The 14,651-nt window shown below is 56.5% G+C and overlaps 7 protein-coding genes across 7 annotated transcripts; 3 read left to right on the top strand and 4 right to left on the bottom strand.

Moving 5' to 3' along the window:
* Positions 1–114: 114 nt before the first annotated feature.
* AYL99_10050 (hypothetical protein) lies at positions 115–1,341 on the bottom strand (the record flags this gene model as incomplete). Its single annotated transcript, XM_018841556.1, has 3 exons — positions 115–455; positions 519–957; positions 1,018–1,341. 3 exons carry the CDS (start codon positions 1,339–1,341, stop codon positions 115–117), a joined length of 1,104 nt encoding a protein of 367 aa, XP_018689265.1.
* Positions 1,342–1,996: 655 nt separating this feature from the next.
* Positions 1,997–4,276, top strand: AYL99_10051 (hypothetical protein; the record flags this gene model as incomplete). The annotated part of the gene is made up of 3 exons (XM_018841557.1): positions 1,997–2,105; positions 2,211–2,225; positions 2,289–4,276. The coding sequence occupies 3 exons, from the start codon at positions 1,997–1,999 to the stop codon at positions 4,274–4,276; spliced, it is 2,112 nt and encodes a 703-aa protein (XP_018689266.1).
* A 1,013-nt stretch (positions 4,277–5,289) lies between these two features.
* AYL99_10052 (cytochrome P450 monooxygenase) lies at positions 5,290–6,852 on the top strand (the record flags this gene model as incomplete). Its single annotated transcript, XM_018841558.1, has 1 exon — positions 5,290–6,852. One exon carries the CDS (start codon positions 5,290–5,292, stop codon positions 6,850–6,852), a length of 1,563 nt encoding a protein of 520 aa, XP_018689267.1.
* Positions 6,853–7,730: 878 nt separating this feature from the next.
* Positions 7,731–9,747, top strand: AYL99_10053 (MFS transporter, SP family, myo-inositol:H+ symporter; the record flags this gene model as incomplete). Its single annotated transcript, XM_018841559.1, has 4 exons — positions 7,731–7,958; positions 8,042–8,467; positions 8,538–9,321; positions 9,389–9,747. 4 exons carry the CDS (start codon positions 7,731–7,733, stop codon positions 9,745–9,747), a joined length of 1,797 nt encoding a protein of 598 aa, XP_018689268.1.
* Positions 9,748–10,540: 793 nt separating this feature from the next.
* Positions 10,541–11,638, bottom strand: AYL99_10054 (hypothetical protein; the record flags this gene model as incomplete). The annotated part of the gene is made up of 2 exons (XM_018841560.1): positions 10,541–11,326; positions 11,435–11,638. The coding sequence occupies 2 exons, from the start codon at positions 11,636–11,638 to the stop codon at positions 10,541–10,543; spliced, it is 990 nt and encodes a 329-aa protein (XP_018689269.1).
* A 555-nt stretch (positions 11,639–12,193) lies between these two features.
* On the bottom strand, positions 12,194–12,853 carry AYL99_10055 (hypothetical protein; the record flags this gene model as incomplete). Its single annotated transcript, XM_018841561.1, has 1 exon — positions 12,194–12,853. The coding sequence occupies one exon, from the start codon at positions 12,851–12,853 to the stop codon at positions 12,194–12,196; it is 660 nt and encodes a 219-aa protein (XP_018689270.1).
* A 442-nt stretch (positions 12,854–13,295) lies between these two features.
* Positions 13,296–14,588, bottom strand: AYL99_10056 (hypothetical protein; the record flags this gene model as incomplete). The annotated part of the gene is made up of 1 exon (XM_018841562.1): positions 13,296–14,588. The coding sequence occupies one exon, from the start codon at positions 14,586–14,588 to the stop codon at positions 13,296–13,298; it is 1,293 nt and encodes a 430-aa protein (XP_018689271.1).
* Between the last annotated feature and the right edge of the window lie 63 nt (positions 14,589–14,651).

Raw genomic sequence — 14,651 nt, forward strand, 5'->3', positions numbered from 1 at the left:
TCAGAGACGATCCGGTCTCGAGTTGGTGAAACGAGCCTCTATCTCGTCGACTCGAACTCCCATATGTTATATGTACGTTGCAGAAGAAGCCAGAACGATCCGCTCCCGACAGTTTCACAACCTCGCCGTCAACGGAGTAGCATCGTCATCTGGACCGTCAATGCGCCGACCGATCTCGTCGAACTCGATCTTCTTGCCCGAGATGAGACTCTCCTGCAAGGCACAGCCGATCTTTACCGCGGAGACGGCCCCCTCGAGTCGGAAGGGGGGCTCGGTGTTGTCGAGACAACAGGCGGTGAACTCGTTCGCTTCGGTGATGAAGGCCTCGCGGAAACGGCCGTAGTAGTGGGGTGGGATCTCACGGCGGATGCCGGAGGGCTCGTAGATGCTGACGAGGTTGGACATGGGTTGCGTGTTGACGGCCAGTTTGCCCTCCGTCCCGGTGATCTCGGTGCCTGATTACCCATGTGCGTTAGATGACATGCTAAGAGAGGGAGGAAATGGGGTTGAGCTCTCACTGTCTTCTTGCCCGGCAGCCATCATTCTGCTGCAGTACAACTGGGCAATCTTGCCTCCGTAGAACTCGACGATCCCCAACGCATTGTCCCGGTCGTTGTACTTGCGCAATTCCGGGGACACGGCGGTGATGCCGATGGCACTGACGGATTTGACCACCGAGTCTTCGCCGAAAAACCACAGAGCCAGGTCGATGTCGTGGATGGAGCAGTCCACAAAGATTCCCCCGGAAAACTGCGCGTACTGCACGAAGAAGCCGGACGGATCGAGCTTGTCGCAGGTCTGGGAGCGAAAGACGGCCGGGCGTCCGATCAGGCCGGATCGCATCTTCTCATAGGCGTCTCTGTAGGAGGCATCGAACCGGCGGGAGAAGCCGCAGATGACTTTCTGGTTGGGGTATGTTGTCTTCGCCGCCCGATATGCCGTGACCACTGCCTGTGACTATGGAGCGGAGAAAGTTGGTCAGCCTGCTGGGACAAAGAGGGATACTCTGCCACGTACGATCTCCGGGTTCGTGCTGAGAGGTTTCTCACACAGGACGTGGAGCCCCTGCTTGATAGCTTTGATGGCCTGCTCGGCGTGGACGATGGTCGCCGAGGCAATGACCACCGCCTGCAACTCCTTCTCTTCCTTCAACATCTGGTCATAGTCGAGATACGTCCGCACGCCCTCCAGGTTCCGGGTGGCCCATGCCAACTCTTTGGGGTCTGGAGACGAGACAGCGATCAAATCTGCACGGGGGGTCATGGTGTGGAAGTGCAGGGCATGACGGGCTCCCATGCGGCCCAGTCCTGCAATTGCGACTTTGAGCTTTGGCGAAGACATTTTCGAAGGGAGAAAAAGGAGACAGACTGAGTAGCACAACGAAGATGTAACGAAGCTGCAAACAGACAAGAAACCGAAAAGACTCTCCTCACCACAAGTGAGACGTGCAGAAGACGATAAACCCTCACACACGGCGCATCAGCCTATATACCCCTGAGAGAGAGAGAGATGTCTGTGTTGTTGACATATGGTCGATGTTGTCAAAAATTATCGTGGGCGGTGAGGAGAGAGAGACACATTGGACGATCTCTGACTAACTGCGACGCTGCCTTAGTGGCCCCGCGGTTTGCCGCCTCTTCCTTTCTCCTCCCAAGCCGCCGGCACAGACCACACCACACACACCCCCATCCATCGGAAGAAATTGCCTGATCCTCGTCCCATCCTTGCCCCAGATGGCTTTTCGCCACAAATGGAACATGTCGCCAGCCATAAGCGACCGAGGAGGATCGACCGCCCCCAAGACAAAACCCCAGTGAGAATCAAGCGAGAGGGCGGGGAAAGGGAGCCATCAAAAACAGGCAATTCTCCTCCGGTTCTTGCATCACCAAATGCTTCGCTGCTCTCTGCTGCTTTTTGAAACCTTCTTCGGCGAAAGATACACTCTCAAAGCTGACCCATCACCGCTCATGACTTCCTCCGGGTCGACGATCGAGCCATGGAGGTTTCAGGCATCGAGCACCGGCGAGAAGAGGGAGACAACCGCCTAAAGGGCAATAGTGATGCGGAGCACGCCACAGGCAGGACCAAGCGCAAGTCAAGAATCAGTCCGTGCGACAACTGCAGAGGTGCTTCTCTCCCTCAAGCCCCTGCCATATGCTCTCGTAGTCTTGTTCAAACCCCCCACGTGACGTACTGACAGTTCTGGATAGAGAAGCATATCAAATGTAGGGCGCTGCCTTTTCTGCCCAGTGACGACCTTCGTCGATGTGGATGCTGAGAGATTCTAGGCGATCTGATCTCGGGGGTTTGCAGAAGATGTCAGCGAACTGGCGAACGGTGCATTCGCAGCAGGACGGGCATCAGATTTCGCCATGGGTCCAGTGCCAGATATGACACCAAGGGCTTCTCGACGGATCAGACCTGGTTGAAACCGAAGAAGGCGCTTGGTATGGACGACTCCCTACAAGGAAAGTATGCTGCTGACGCCTTCGCAGAACTAAAGTACATCGATGAGACTGCCGAGTTGACGGCAACATATGACGGGGATGCAGAGTTCGACGATGTCGACGACCTGAATGCCGAAGATGGAGAAGAAGACAGTAATACAGCTGGCCCTTCTCATACAGCCACAGATTCATACCGCACAGACAACGGCACGACAGGTTTTAGAAATGCAGCACCGGGGAATACCTCGAATGCTGATGTCACAACGTGGCCACGAGAAACGAGCAAACATGCTGGGCTCGAAAGTAACATCGAATCGACTTTGGGGCCTTCACCTAACTATGTGCGCAGCAACTGGAGTTCGCAGAGATCCCTGCCGTTTTCGTCCCCTCTTCAGACTAGGCAGGAAGAGATCGAGTCACCAAGTTCGCCGCTGTACACAGGCCTTGTGAAAAAACCATCAAGGTCGTCCACCCAATCAATACACACGGTTTTGGAGGTGATCCTCCTTCGATACTTTGTGGATCACCTTGCTCGGTGGTTTGACCTCTGTGATCCGGAAAAACACTTCGAATTCATTGTCCCTCAACGGGCGCGTTGGTGTCCGCCACTGCGAAACGCGATGCTTGCCGCTTCAGCGCGCCACCTCACCCGGGTTCGTCATTCGAAGCTGGGACCGGAGAATGTCTATTACTTGGACGGTCAGCCGGTTCCGGACTTGACCGAAGAGTCGGCATTGCACTACCACAGCGAATGTATAAAAGACTTGCTCAAACGGAGCCTCGACGCAGAACAAACCAGAGACGAGAACCTCTTGGCGGCAGCCATCATCCTCCGTTTCTATGAGGAGATCGATTCGCCCCTCCGTGCCGATGAGGAACGAGACAGTGAACTGTTCCTTCGGGTCATGAACGTTTTTATTGACGCACAGATTCCTTCGGTCCCTCTTGTTCCGCATAGCTCGCCCATCATCAACGGTCCGAAGGTTGGCCCGATCGCGAGTTACAACGCTGTGCCGTCTCCCGAAGCAGTGAATTCACCTTCTGTGCCCGTAGTTACATCTCCCGCGCAGAACTTGGGCAGTTCTATTGACGGCCAGTCGAGGTGGCGGGCAGATGGACTGTGTCAGGCCAGTTTCTGGGTGGCATTTCGCCAGGAGATATATTCGGCCTTTTTGAAACAGCGGCCGTTCAACCACGACCTCTCCCGCTGTGAAGCCTTTCGATCCTTCTCGCCCGCCGAGGACGCCGTGTGGGCAGATAGACTGATCATTTTCTGCGCAGACGTGCTCGAATTCTGCTACGGGAACAGTAACTCGAGCACGCGCCTGGACACCAATCTCTCGACCACGGACAACTGGCTCTCCCTCAAGCAGTACGAGGAAATGTGGCCAGAGGTCCTGCCAGCCTCGTTCGAGCCCCTCTATTACCGAGACCCGGACAGGTCGAAGGGAGAGGTATTCCCTGAAGTCTGCTACCTGGCCGATTGTCACGTCACGGGCGTGCAGCACGTGGAACTGGCCAAGATCCTGCTGGCGGTATACGACCCGACGCGACCGAAGCTTGGACCGGGCCACGTGGCCAGCATGAAGGCGCTGAGTCAGGAGTTGCGGACGATCGTGCTCCGTCTGTGTGGGATCGCCATGAGCAACCGCAAGACGCCGCCGGGACTGGTGACGGCGCTTCTGGGCATCGTGGTTTGTGGGGATCACTTCGAGGACAGAATGGAACAGGACGCCCTGTTTGGAATCCTGGATGAGCTGGAATATACGCACGCTTGGCCCATTGGGAACACGAGGAAGCTGCTGAAAGACGCGTGGGGGACGACGTGAGCGGCAACGACTTACACGGGTGCTCAAAAGAGGTCACCTTTGTCTTCTCGTTTCCCGCGTCATAAGGTTTCGATGCTTCTGAGCGTGGTTGATACGATGGCTGGACACATTACGCAACTCGCACGTATGATATCCGGAAGTAGAAACGTCGCGAGCAGCACATGTTCACACAGAGCCCGACCGAACTGAGGGTCTAATAGTTCACGAAAAACTTCCAGAGAGGAAGGAAAGAAGGACAGTAGAAGGCCATTTCTCATCCTACCACAACCACGCAAGAGATATAGTCCATCCCACACCAAAAAAAGGAGATTTTGACAAAAACAATCAACAGTCAGGATTCCCACCTGGTCACCCACGGTAGTACTAACTAACCGGCATATGGCTTAAGTACGGCTGAGCGAACGGGAAGCCCTGCTTTCCATATCCTATGGTCGATTGCGGAGTACAAATGTACAGATGAAAATTATACATCGAAGAAAATGGATACAAGCCGTCACGGCTGTCCGTATGACACTTGGGAGAATGGTGGAGTGGAAAGAAGAAACGAAGTTGAAGATCCACTTCCAGACTCGCCGATAAATTCCCCTTTTCGTCAAAAGGGGCATTATATCGCCAAAGCCATCATACCCATCCATCGGCCCTTGTCGCCTCTAACGAACCAGGGACAACTCAGCGCGCCGAATATTGTTCCCTTTCTGCGTCCCACAATCCAAACCATCTATTCCCTGCCGCTGCTGTATTGCAAATGCAGCAGACGATCTGCAATTACCCGTGGAGCACCTGTCAGCATGATGAACTCGTGTGTGTGTCCCATAAGGGACGACCAGCAAGGAAAAGGTCAGCCGAGGAAAAAATGGCGGAGCGACGGATGAGTCGTCGTGCCCGTCGCCCTGAATTTAGGGAATCGTTGCCTTCTACTTGATGAGCTATGGAGATATTCGTCCTCCATCCATATCTACATGTTCCATTGCCCTGTACACAAACATCAGCAGGAAAACGAAAGAACAATCAACATGCTAGGCGTCGCCATCTTCCTGTCCAGCCTCGTGTTCGGCATCTGCTATCTCATCCTCATCCCCCTGATCATCTACTTCCGCGACTCCAAGGGTCTGCGAAAATACCCTAACCTGACATTCTGGTCGGGGATATCAGACCTGCCCTTCATCTACGAAGCGCACAAGGGCTTCCGGTCGCACGCCCTGCTCCAGGCGCACGCGAAGGCGCCCGTCGTGCGGATTGGGCCGAACTCGCTCTCGTTTGCCAGTCCCGAGGCGATCAAGGACATCTATGGACACAACACGAAATGCACCAAGGACATCTTCTACCAGGAGCTAGCGGGAAGCCATTTCCACCTCGCGGATGTCGTCGACAAGCACGAGCACGCGCGCAAGAGGAAAATGTTGTCGAGTGCCTATGCGATCAAAAATCTGGAGGGCTGGGAACACAAGGTCGCAGATATGACCGGTCGGCTGATCAGAGCATTCGATGCTCGGTGTTCTGCGCCGCTTCCCAAGGGACAGCTGCCGACCAGTGAGGACCTGACTGTCGACTACCGCATGTGGACCAATCTATTCACTGTCGCAGCGATCGCCAACATCGGACTGAGCGAAGATCTAGGCTTCCTCGACCGTGGAGACGACCTGATCACCTCTGAGGCGGCTGATGGAACGCTGAAGAAGGTCCATTTCCGAGAATGCCTGCACGCCACTGCCTGGGCACAGTCGAACCTGGTCTGGGCTTACGGCTCGTATAAGACACTGGTCCGGCTGAGCAAAATCTTCTCTCGCACGTACCGAGAGAAATGGCGATTGAACCAGGACTGGGACGGCATCGTGCGAAACCGAGCCACCACGAGGTTCAAACGGTATCTGGCTGGAGAGCAACTGGACGACTTCTTCACGGCTATCTTACAGGACAAATCTGGTCGGCCCAACAACCTCGAATGGGGTGAAATGGTGGCCGAGGTCAGCATCATGATGAACGCGGGGAGTGACACCACGGCCATGGCAATGAATAATGTGATGTTCTTGCTCTTGAAGAACCCAGCCTGTTTGGAGAAGCTGAGGGACGAGTTGGACCATACGCTCGACGACGACGAAGAGATCGCGGCGTACGACAAGATCAAGCATCTCCCTTACCTGCGTGCCTGTCTCGACGAAAGCTTACGCCTCATCCCCCCCACGACTTTTGGGCTGCCTCGTCGCACGCCGCCGGAGGGAGCACCGGTGGCAGGTGATTTTATTGCCGGGGATACCTCCGTGTCCATGTCCTCGTACGTGGCACACCGGGACAAGACTATATTCCGGGACCCAGAACAGTACAGGCCGGAGAGATGGCTGGGGGAAGCAGGCAAGGAGTTGCAGCCATACTTCATTGCCTTCTCCGCCGGGGCACGGGGGTGCATTGGTCGCAACATCAGCTATCTGGAGCAGATGGTGCTGTTGGCCTCGGTGATACACCGCTATGAGTTCGCTCTGCCGTGTCCTGGGTGGGAGCCGACGAGGAGGGAGAACTTCAATCTATCGGCGGGGCCAATGCCGCTGAAGGTCTGGAGACGGAAGAAACTGCATCAATGAGGGCGGCAGGGCGTGTAGAGTGTGAGCCATGACAGTTGTCCATTCATCACCACCTAGGGGGAGACAGCGTGCATAGTTCACAAATTCGTTATAATCTTCGTATTGCTGCATTTCCATCCAAGCGACCACTTCTCTTTCAGGTACCTTCAAAGGCCAGTCCGACCATAGCATATTGCCGGCAGAAGACCCCGGTAGTACAGATGGAGAAGCCTGGGGAGGGACCCGGTCGTCTGGGGTACGGGCGAGGAATTGCCCCTTCTGACTGTGTGGGATTCCTTTCGCCGACACTTTGTTAGCAAGCGGATGAAATCCGGAGGCAAATTCTCGCCGACAGCGACAAATCAACGTCCAGCTTCCATCCACACAACGAAACTCTCTCCGTCTCTTGCCCCGGACCTTTTCTCCTCCTCCGCCTCCTCCACGAACGGACATGGGTCGACGACGGGGCGGTGGACTAGCCTCTTCGTAATGGCAGCCAGAAAGATCCATTGGCTCCCACACCACACCCGATCCAAGATTCTTTAAGAAAAAAGAGGCAATTCGACACCAGGGATCCCTCGCCGATCGACCGGCGAGAACACACACGCACACACGCAGCTCACCTTGTCTTTTCCAGAAACATGTATCGATGGCAATACGATCAGACGAGGTGGGATTGTCTATATAACCCCAGAAATTCCCCCGGTGTTTGACACGACTTCATCTCATCATCCCAACGCCTCGAGCATTGTGTGAGAGAGAGAAAGAGAGAGAGAGAGAGAGAGAGAGAGAGAGAATCAAGACTCGAACAAGACACCAACTTCAGGTTGCCCCTTATTCCTCCATACGGCCCTCCTCCTTCTCTCATTCATCACTCAACAAACCACATTTGACCCACGATGGCGAACCGCGACCACCTCTCCATCGAACAGAAGATCCAGGAAAAGGCACACCATGAGCACCTCGAGGAACCGTCCCGACACGTCGTGGTGCAAGGAAGTCTGCGTGCCGACAGCGTCACACGCACCTCATTCGACCGTCGCCACTCACTCACCGTGCCTGGCACCGACACTGGCAGTCGCCGCGAAAGCATCCGGAAAAGCTTCGACAAGGCCAACATCGCCATGGTAAGTCCCGATCCACACGAACTGGTAGTTTCTCCGCGACGACGACGACGACACCGACGAGGCTAACCGAACCAAAAATCCAGGTCTTCCCCGATTCGACCCACGTCGAAATGTCCGACGACGAGATGGGCAAGAACTCGATCGATGACATCTCCCCGTCCTGGTTCGTCTGGCTGGTCGCCCTGACCGCATCGATCGCCGGCTCGCTCTTCGGCTACGACACCGGCATCATCTCCGCCGTGCTCGTTTACCTCAACGACGACCTGAACAATCGCCCGGTCTCGTCCAACGAGAAGGAACTTATCACGTCGCTCTGCTCGGGAGGCGCGTTCATCGGCGCCATCATCGCCGGCCTGACGGCGGACAAGTTCGGGCGCAAGATGGCCATCTACGTCGGCTGTGCGCTCTTCACCGTCGGCGCCATCCTGCAGGCGGCCGCGTACTCGATCGCGCAGATGTCGGTCGGCCGACTCGTCGTCGGGTTCGGGGTTGGTTCCGCTGCCATGGTGGTGAGTTTTCCCCTTTTATCCCAGAGGATCCCCAAGCGAGGAGTAAAATATTCACGGCATGATCTACCAGGTTCCTCTCTACATCGCCGAGATTGCACCCACCAAAGTCCGTGGACGACTCATCGGGCTGAACAACATGTCCATCACCGGTGGACAGGTGATCTCGTACGGCATCGGGGCCGCCTTCGCCCACGTGTCTCACGGATGGCGGTACATGGTCGGCTTGGGTGCTGTGCCGGCCATCCTCCTCGCGTGTCTGTTGCCGCTGTGCCCCGAGTCCCCTCGTCAACTCGTCTACCACGGCCGCATTCCCGAAGCGGAGGCGGTGCTGGCCAAGATCTACAAGGGCGCCACCCCCGACCAGGGGCGAGCCAAAGGCGCCCTGATCGCGGCGGCCTGCGGGGGAGCCAAAGAACTCAACGAGGACCAGTCCCGCTGGGCCAAGATCAAGCAGCTGCACACCAACCCGGCGTACTTCCGCGCCCTGGTCTGCGCGTGCGGCCTGATGGTCATTTCGCAAATGTCCGGCTTCAACGTCCTGATGTACTATTCCTCGACGCTGTTCGACATCGTAGGCTTCTCGAACCCCGTCGCTGTCGGCCTCGTGGTCGCCGGCACCAACTTCGTCATGACCTGGGTCAACATGATGCTGGTCGACCCCATTGGCCGGCGACGCCTGCTGATCGCCACCGTCTGGGGCATGAGCGCCGGGCTGGTGGCCGTGGCCATCGCGTTCAGCTTCATCCCCATCGACACCAAGACCTTGGCCATTCAAACCACCAAGGTCACCACGCCGGCCATCGTGGTGCTCATTTTTATCATTTGGTTCGTTTTCTTCTACGGCGTCAGTGTCGGTAAGTCGCAACTCGAGAACCCCCTCTCCCTCCCCCTGTGACTGACTATGTCCCCCTTTATTTCCAGGCAATACCGCGTGGATGTCCACCGACTTTTTCCCCATGGAAGTCCGCGCCATGGGGACCATGTGGCTGACCTGCTCGTGCTGGGGGTCGAACATCATCGTCTCGTCGACGTTCCTGTCGATGATGAAGGGCCTGACCCCGACGGGCGCGTTCGGCTTCTATGCCGCCATCTGCGGCGTCGGCTGGGTGCTGATCATCTTCTTCTACCCGGAGGTGTCGGGCTTGACCCTCGAAGAGATCGGCCAGGTGTTCGAGCACGGCTTCGGCGTGCGCTACGCGAGCAGGTTGCGCAAGGACCGCAAGGCCGAGATCCGGCGGCGCCTGAAGGAGCGCGGGCGCACGGTTGCCGTGGGACATTGAAAAGGACACGTCAATCACTCCTATATCACCCCTATATCACCCCTATATCACTATATTACTCTCAGACGCCGCGGGAAAGAAGAAAACGGGGACGGGTGGGAAGGGATGGGGACTGCCGGGTGCCAGGAATGGCATTGTACAGAGAGGTAGGTAGGTCCGTGGATGGCGGTGGCGGTGGCGGTGGTGGTGTTGGGACGTGTATATAAGTTTTATTAGGACGCTTTTCCTGCCTTGCTATTCGTCTGTCACCGGCGCAGGCCCTCGGGAATACATATATACACAAAGACGAGAGAAACGTGACGTGAGGTCTGCATTGCACATACACACATCTTACGAGCCAAAAATTCAAGATACGACGCGACGATGCACACATGTCATGTCGCTGATATGAAGCAGAAGATGAAGAAGAACTTCTCCCATTCTACTTAGTCTTTGGCAAAACCCTTGTTTCACCCATTTTTTTGTAAGGGGGAGGTAAATGCTAAGCAGGACATACCCCGTGTACCTGGCACAGGCATGGTTGTGCCCACGACGCGCGCTTGCTATGCTGACCAAAAGGGGTTGTTGTGTGTAGGTGCGGGTGAAATGTTCCTCCACCACAAAGAAGAAGTCATAGTCTCTCCCTCACTCTCTCTCTCTCTCTCTCCGAGCCCACTTCTGTCTGGCTTTTTCGCCTTGATCGACTCCCTTAGGTTTCCAAATGTACGGAGTACAGTAGATCCACCGCCCTCGGCCCACAACTTTCCACCAGCCCATCCCATAGTGCTAACCAGCCTACCCCCTATCGTTCAGCTCACCCCGGCCCCCTCTGCCTCGAGGCGAGATTGTAGTTGTCGTCCGCCGACAGGGCCGGCCCAAAGACCTTGCCGCAGCGAAAGGACCAGTAGCGGGAGAGGGCGTACCACACGTAATTGTCGGCGTTCTGGAGGGACTGGGACATGCCGGAGCGCGGGTCGGCAGGGAGCTGGTTGATGCGCAGGGCGTTCCAGGGCCCATAGGCGCCCGACACCCACGGCCCGTCGTAGTCCCAGATGCGGTGGTCGTGGTCCGGGATGGCGGTCGCGTAGTCCGGCACGCTCAGGAACATCCACGGCCAGTGAAACAGCTCGTGCAGCACCGTCGACCCGATCACCTTCATGTACGCCGTGTCGCGGTCGCCGAGCCCGTCGCACCCGAACCCGGCCAAGGGGGCGCCGTTGGGGTCGCCGCCCACCCGTCCCCACGCTGGCGGGCTCTCCGTGTCGCGCAGCGACAGCCGGTACTGGAACAGCCCCGACCCCGGGCACAGGGACATCAGGCCCGAGAAGCGCGCGGTCGGCCCGGGGTCGTAGATGGTGTAGGCGTTGTCGCCGCCGACGCACGAGCGGCCACCGTTGCCGGCCGGGTTGAACGGGTTGTCGCCGTACGCGATGCACAGGGCGACGAAGTCCGGATTCCACGCCGCCGCCGAGTTGGACGACGAGAGCAGCTGCGGGATGTCCTGCGCGTTGATGTCCATGAACAGGTCGATGTTGGCGATCGTGCGGAACATCCGCTGCACGAACGTGTAGTCTTGGGGCTGGAAATACCGCAGAAATGCCTGAGGGAGCAGCCACGTCGAGGGTTAGCAAACAGGTCCGAGGAATCTAGAGGACATGGACTGGGGGGACTCGTCCTTTCTATCGGTCTCGTCGTCGTTGCAACTTACCGGATCACAGTCGGTGGCTGTTATGGTGACGACCTTTGCAAGCGTCATCGCGTCTTTGAACGCCTGCGTGACATTCCGCTTCGCATTCTGCACCGTGCCTGGGGGATAGGCGAAGACTGGAGGTGCTGCGGAGATCAGATCCAAGTTGAAAAGAAGGAGCAGAAGAAGTGTGGGCACCACTCGTGCCAAAGCCTGGAAACTCATCCTGCTCAGCGAGTATTGGTGGATGGAGAGCGCTCACGGCTGGGACAGGAGCATGGATGGGCATGTATGGTTTGAGAAGACTCACATCTGAAGGAGACTCGAATGAGGGTTTTTTTCTTTTTCTCTTCACTTCAATGGAAGGCAGATGCGTCTGCGATGACTTGACACTCAAGTTGACAGATCTGAACTGATTCACTCACTGTTTTCACTCACTCAGTGAAGCGAAAAAGGGGACGCGTGACGGGCGACTGAGATACCTGATTCGCCGCAGAAGATGGCACTGAATGGGTTGACGACACTTGGGCTCTCTTCACAGCATCTTCGATAGGCGTTGTGACAGAGTGGTGCATAGAAGGGGGATACCCCGTGCTTTCTGAAAAGTGAAATATGTACTAGGAGATCGGGGCCTTGTCAGTAATCTGCGTCCTAGAATTCACGGACATCAGCTCCAGACAGACATGTGGTTGGACTGAAACGAGAGGTGACATTGGGTTTCCACTGATATATATCTCTCCGCGGGCTCTCTGTCCCAAGGGAGTCGATGCCTCTTCTTACTTAGAACACGTTCCCCGGCCCTTTCCAGTTGAGAACCGCCACGGGCTCCTGGACCGGCGTCATCTTCATCAATTTGCCGTAGAACTCCATGCTTCGCTCCTTTCCATGGCCGATAATGCACAGACTGCGTCGCAAGTAGGGCATGTCCTCAATGACTTCTTGCACACAGCTGATGAGCCACTTCCCCAACCCCTGACCCTGCCACTCGGGCTGGACGTACACATCTGTCAGATAGACGAGGCTGACGCGGTCGGTGATGCAGCGGGCGAAGCCAATCAGGGACGGCCCCTGATTCTCTCGCCGTGCTCCTGCTGGCACTGCATGGGTTGTGGTGGTACCGCTGTCCACGTCTGACTTGACGGACGTCGCGATCTCGTGTAACGTTTCTGCAGGGTCAGAGGGCGTCAGGTCGGTCTCTTGGTGACTGGGGTCCGCCGACGGGGGTGGCGCCGGGGTCGGTGAGTAGAGGCCAAAGCACAGGGAATTCTCCAGCATATCCCGCATGACCGGTTCAGGAAGTGGTGCGGCCCAGTACATATCCTCCGAGGCAAAAGCCTTGTTCAGAGCGTCGATAGGGATCAACGCCGTGTCCGTGGATATCATGAAGCCATCTCGATTCCACGTTCTCGAGGTCTCCACGGCCTGAGCGACATGAGACATTGCGTGGGCGAGAGGCCTAGGGCACGAGTTTCGGGCGTTTCGTGGAACTGGCAGCTGAGTAGATCGGACGAGAGGGCTCCGTTGGAGGGTACTCGATCAATACCACGTCTAGAGCAACATGAAGTGGGTTTGTGTTCGGCATGCATTTGAACTGTATGACTCTGAACTCCCTTGGCCCTCCAATTGTAGCAAGTTTCCCGAGGACGAATACATACACACGGCGTGCATCTAGATAGAGCCACGTGAGGTTCTCAAATCAGGGTGTCAGTCTATCCAGAGATGGATTTCTTAAGCAATGCTCTTCGATCTCATGTGAACCTCGAGTCCTTGATCCCAAAACGTAGGTCACCGCTTCGCTAATTTAGCCAAGGTACAAAAAGTATCAACTTCAATGACAGCAGCCACAATCTCAGCCTCGGGCGGCCAAGCTCAGCAGAACACGTTATAGCTCCGGCTTCATGTCCATCTCCTGCTCCCTCGCAGAGCCGGATTGCTCCTCAAACTCCTTCCCCGCCGGCCCAAAGTACTCCTCAAACAGACTCCTCAAATCCTTGGCTCGCAACTCCATGTGCTCGCCGGGCAAGCCCACGAACTTCAGGCCACCCTTTTCGTCCAGCTTCTTCAGGCCGATCCAGTCCTCTTCGTAGATGGGTCGATCTCGGAGGCGTGTCACCGAGTTTTCCGTCTCGTTGAACTCTGCAAACCAGGCACTCTCCTTCGGAATGAGGGTTTTGTCATCGTCAAAGAGGATCATCACGAATTTCTCCAGGGTGGCGAGATTGTCAGCGTAACTGGCGTTCTTGCGTTCTCGCTCGTTGTTGATGTCCGCCAGATAATTGGAATGTTTGAGGTAATTGTCAAAGTCTTTCGTGTCACGGTAGTACTGGGCGGGTACCAGTCTCGATTGGATGAAGTCGGACCAGACGGTGCTGCTCTTCAAGAGCGCGTTGGCGCCCTGACAAATCCAGTCGGACGGCGAGGAACACTTCTGAAACTCGGCGATACCGTTGTGCGGAGATCCGAACGTGATCAACGACCGAATCTTCGGTGCCCAATGGGCACATCTCTCGATATAACCCCTCAGGAATACGCCGCCTTGGCTGAATCCCACTGCGTCGAGGGCCGGTGCCGTACGCAGGATGTTGTCGCTCGACAGCATGTGGCAGACGGACAGGATTTGTTCGGTGACGTTACCAAAGAACGAAGCCTGGCGATCGGCCGAGCCCGGGTTCCCACCCAGGGAGATGATATATGCATATGTCCCCGGATGGACATTGTCCAACATGGCTGCGATCTCTTGGATCCCCTTGGCGTCGGCAGAATCTCCCAGCCCATGCCAGATCACCACGGGCAGAGGCTGATCATCATCAGGGTCACCGCCGACCGTCTTTGCGTGCGAGGCATGTTTGGGGGAGAGCCTGGTAATCGTGACCCAGCCGTCTTCGACAATGGTCTCGGTGGCGTGAGGGAGATAGGCGATCTTGGGGGTGAGTCTGAGCTGGTCTGCCGTCTGCTCTTCTTCCTCCACCTCTTCGACAACATGTGATGCAGGCCGTCCGACTAACTCTGGCGATAACTTGGCCGCGTGTTCCACGACGGCGGCGGCGGCTTCGGACAACCGGCTGGGGGAGCCCTCAGGTTGGATCTGGGAGACTTCGGCTTCGGGAAAGATAACGACGGAGAGGATGCCGGCGGGCAGCGATAAAAGGAGAACGGACAACTGCGTGAGCCGCATGATGGCAGTGGTCCCCGCGAGAATAGCAATTGAGAGAGATATGCAAGAATGAATCTGTTCAAT

The sequence above is a fragment of the Fonsecaea erecta genome, assembly GCF_001651985.1.
Source record: "Fonsecaea erecta strain CBS 125763 chromosome Unknown Scaff10, whole genome shotgun sequence".
Lineage (NCBI taxonomy): Eukaryota > Fungi > Ascomycota > Eurotiomycetes > Chaetothyriales > Herpotrichiellaceae > Fonsecaea > Fonsecaea erecta.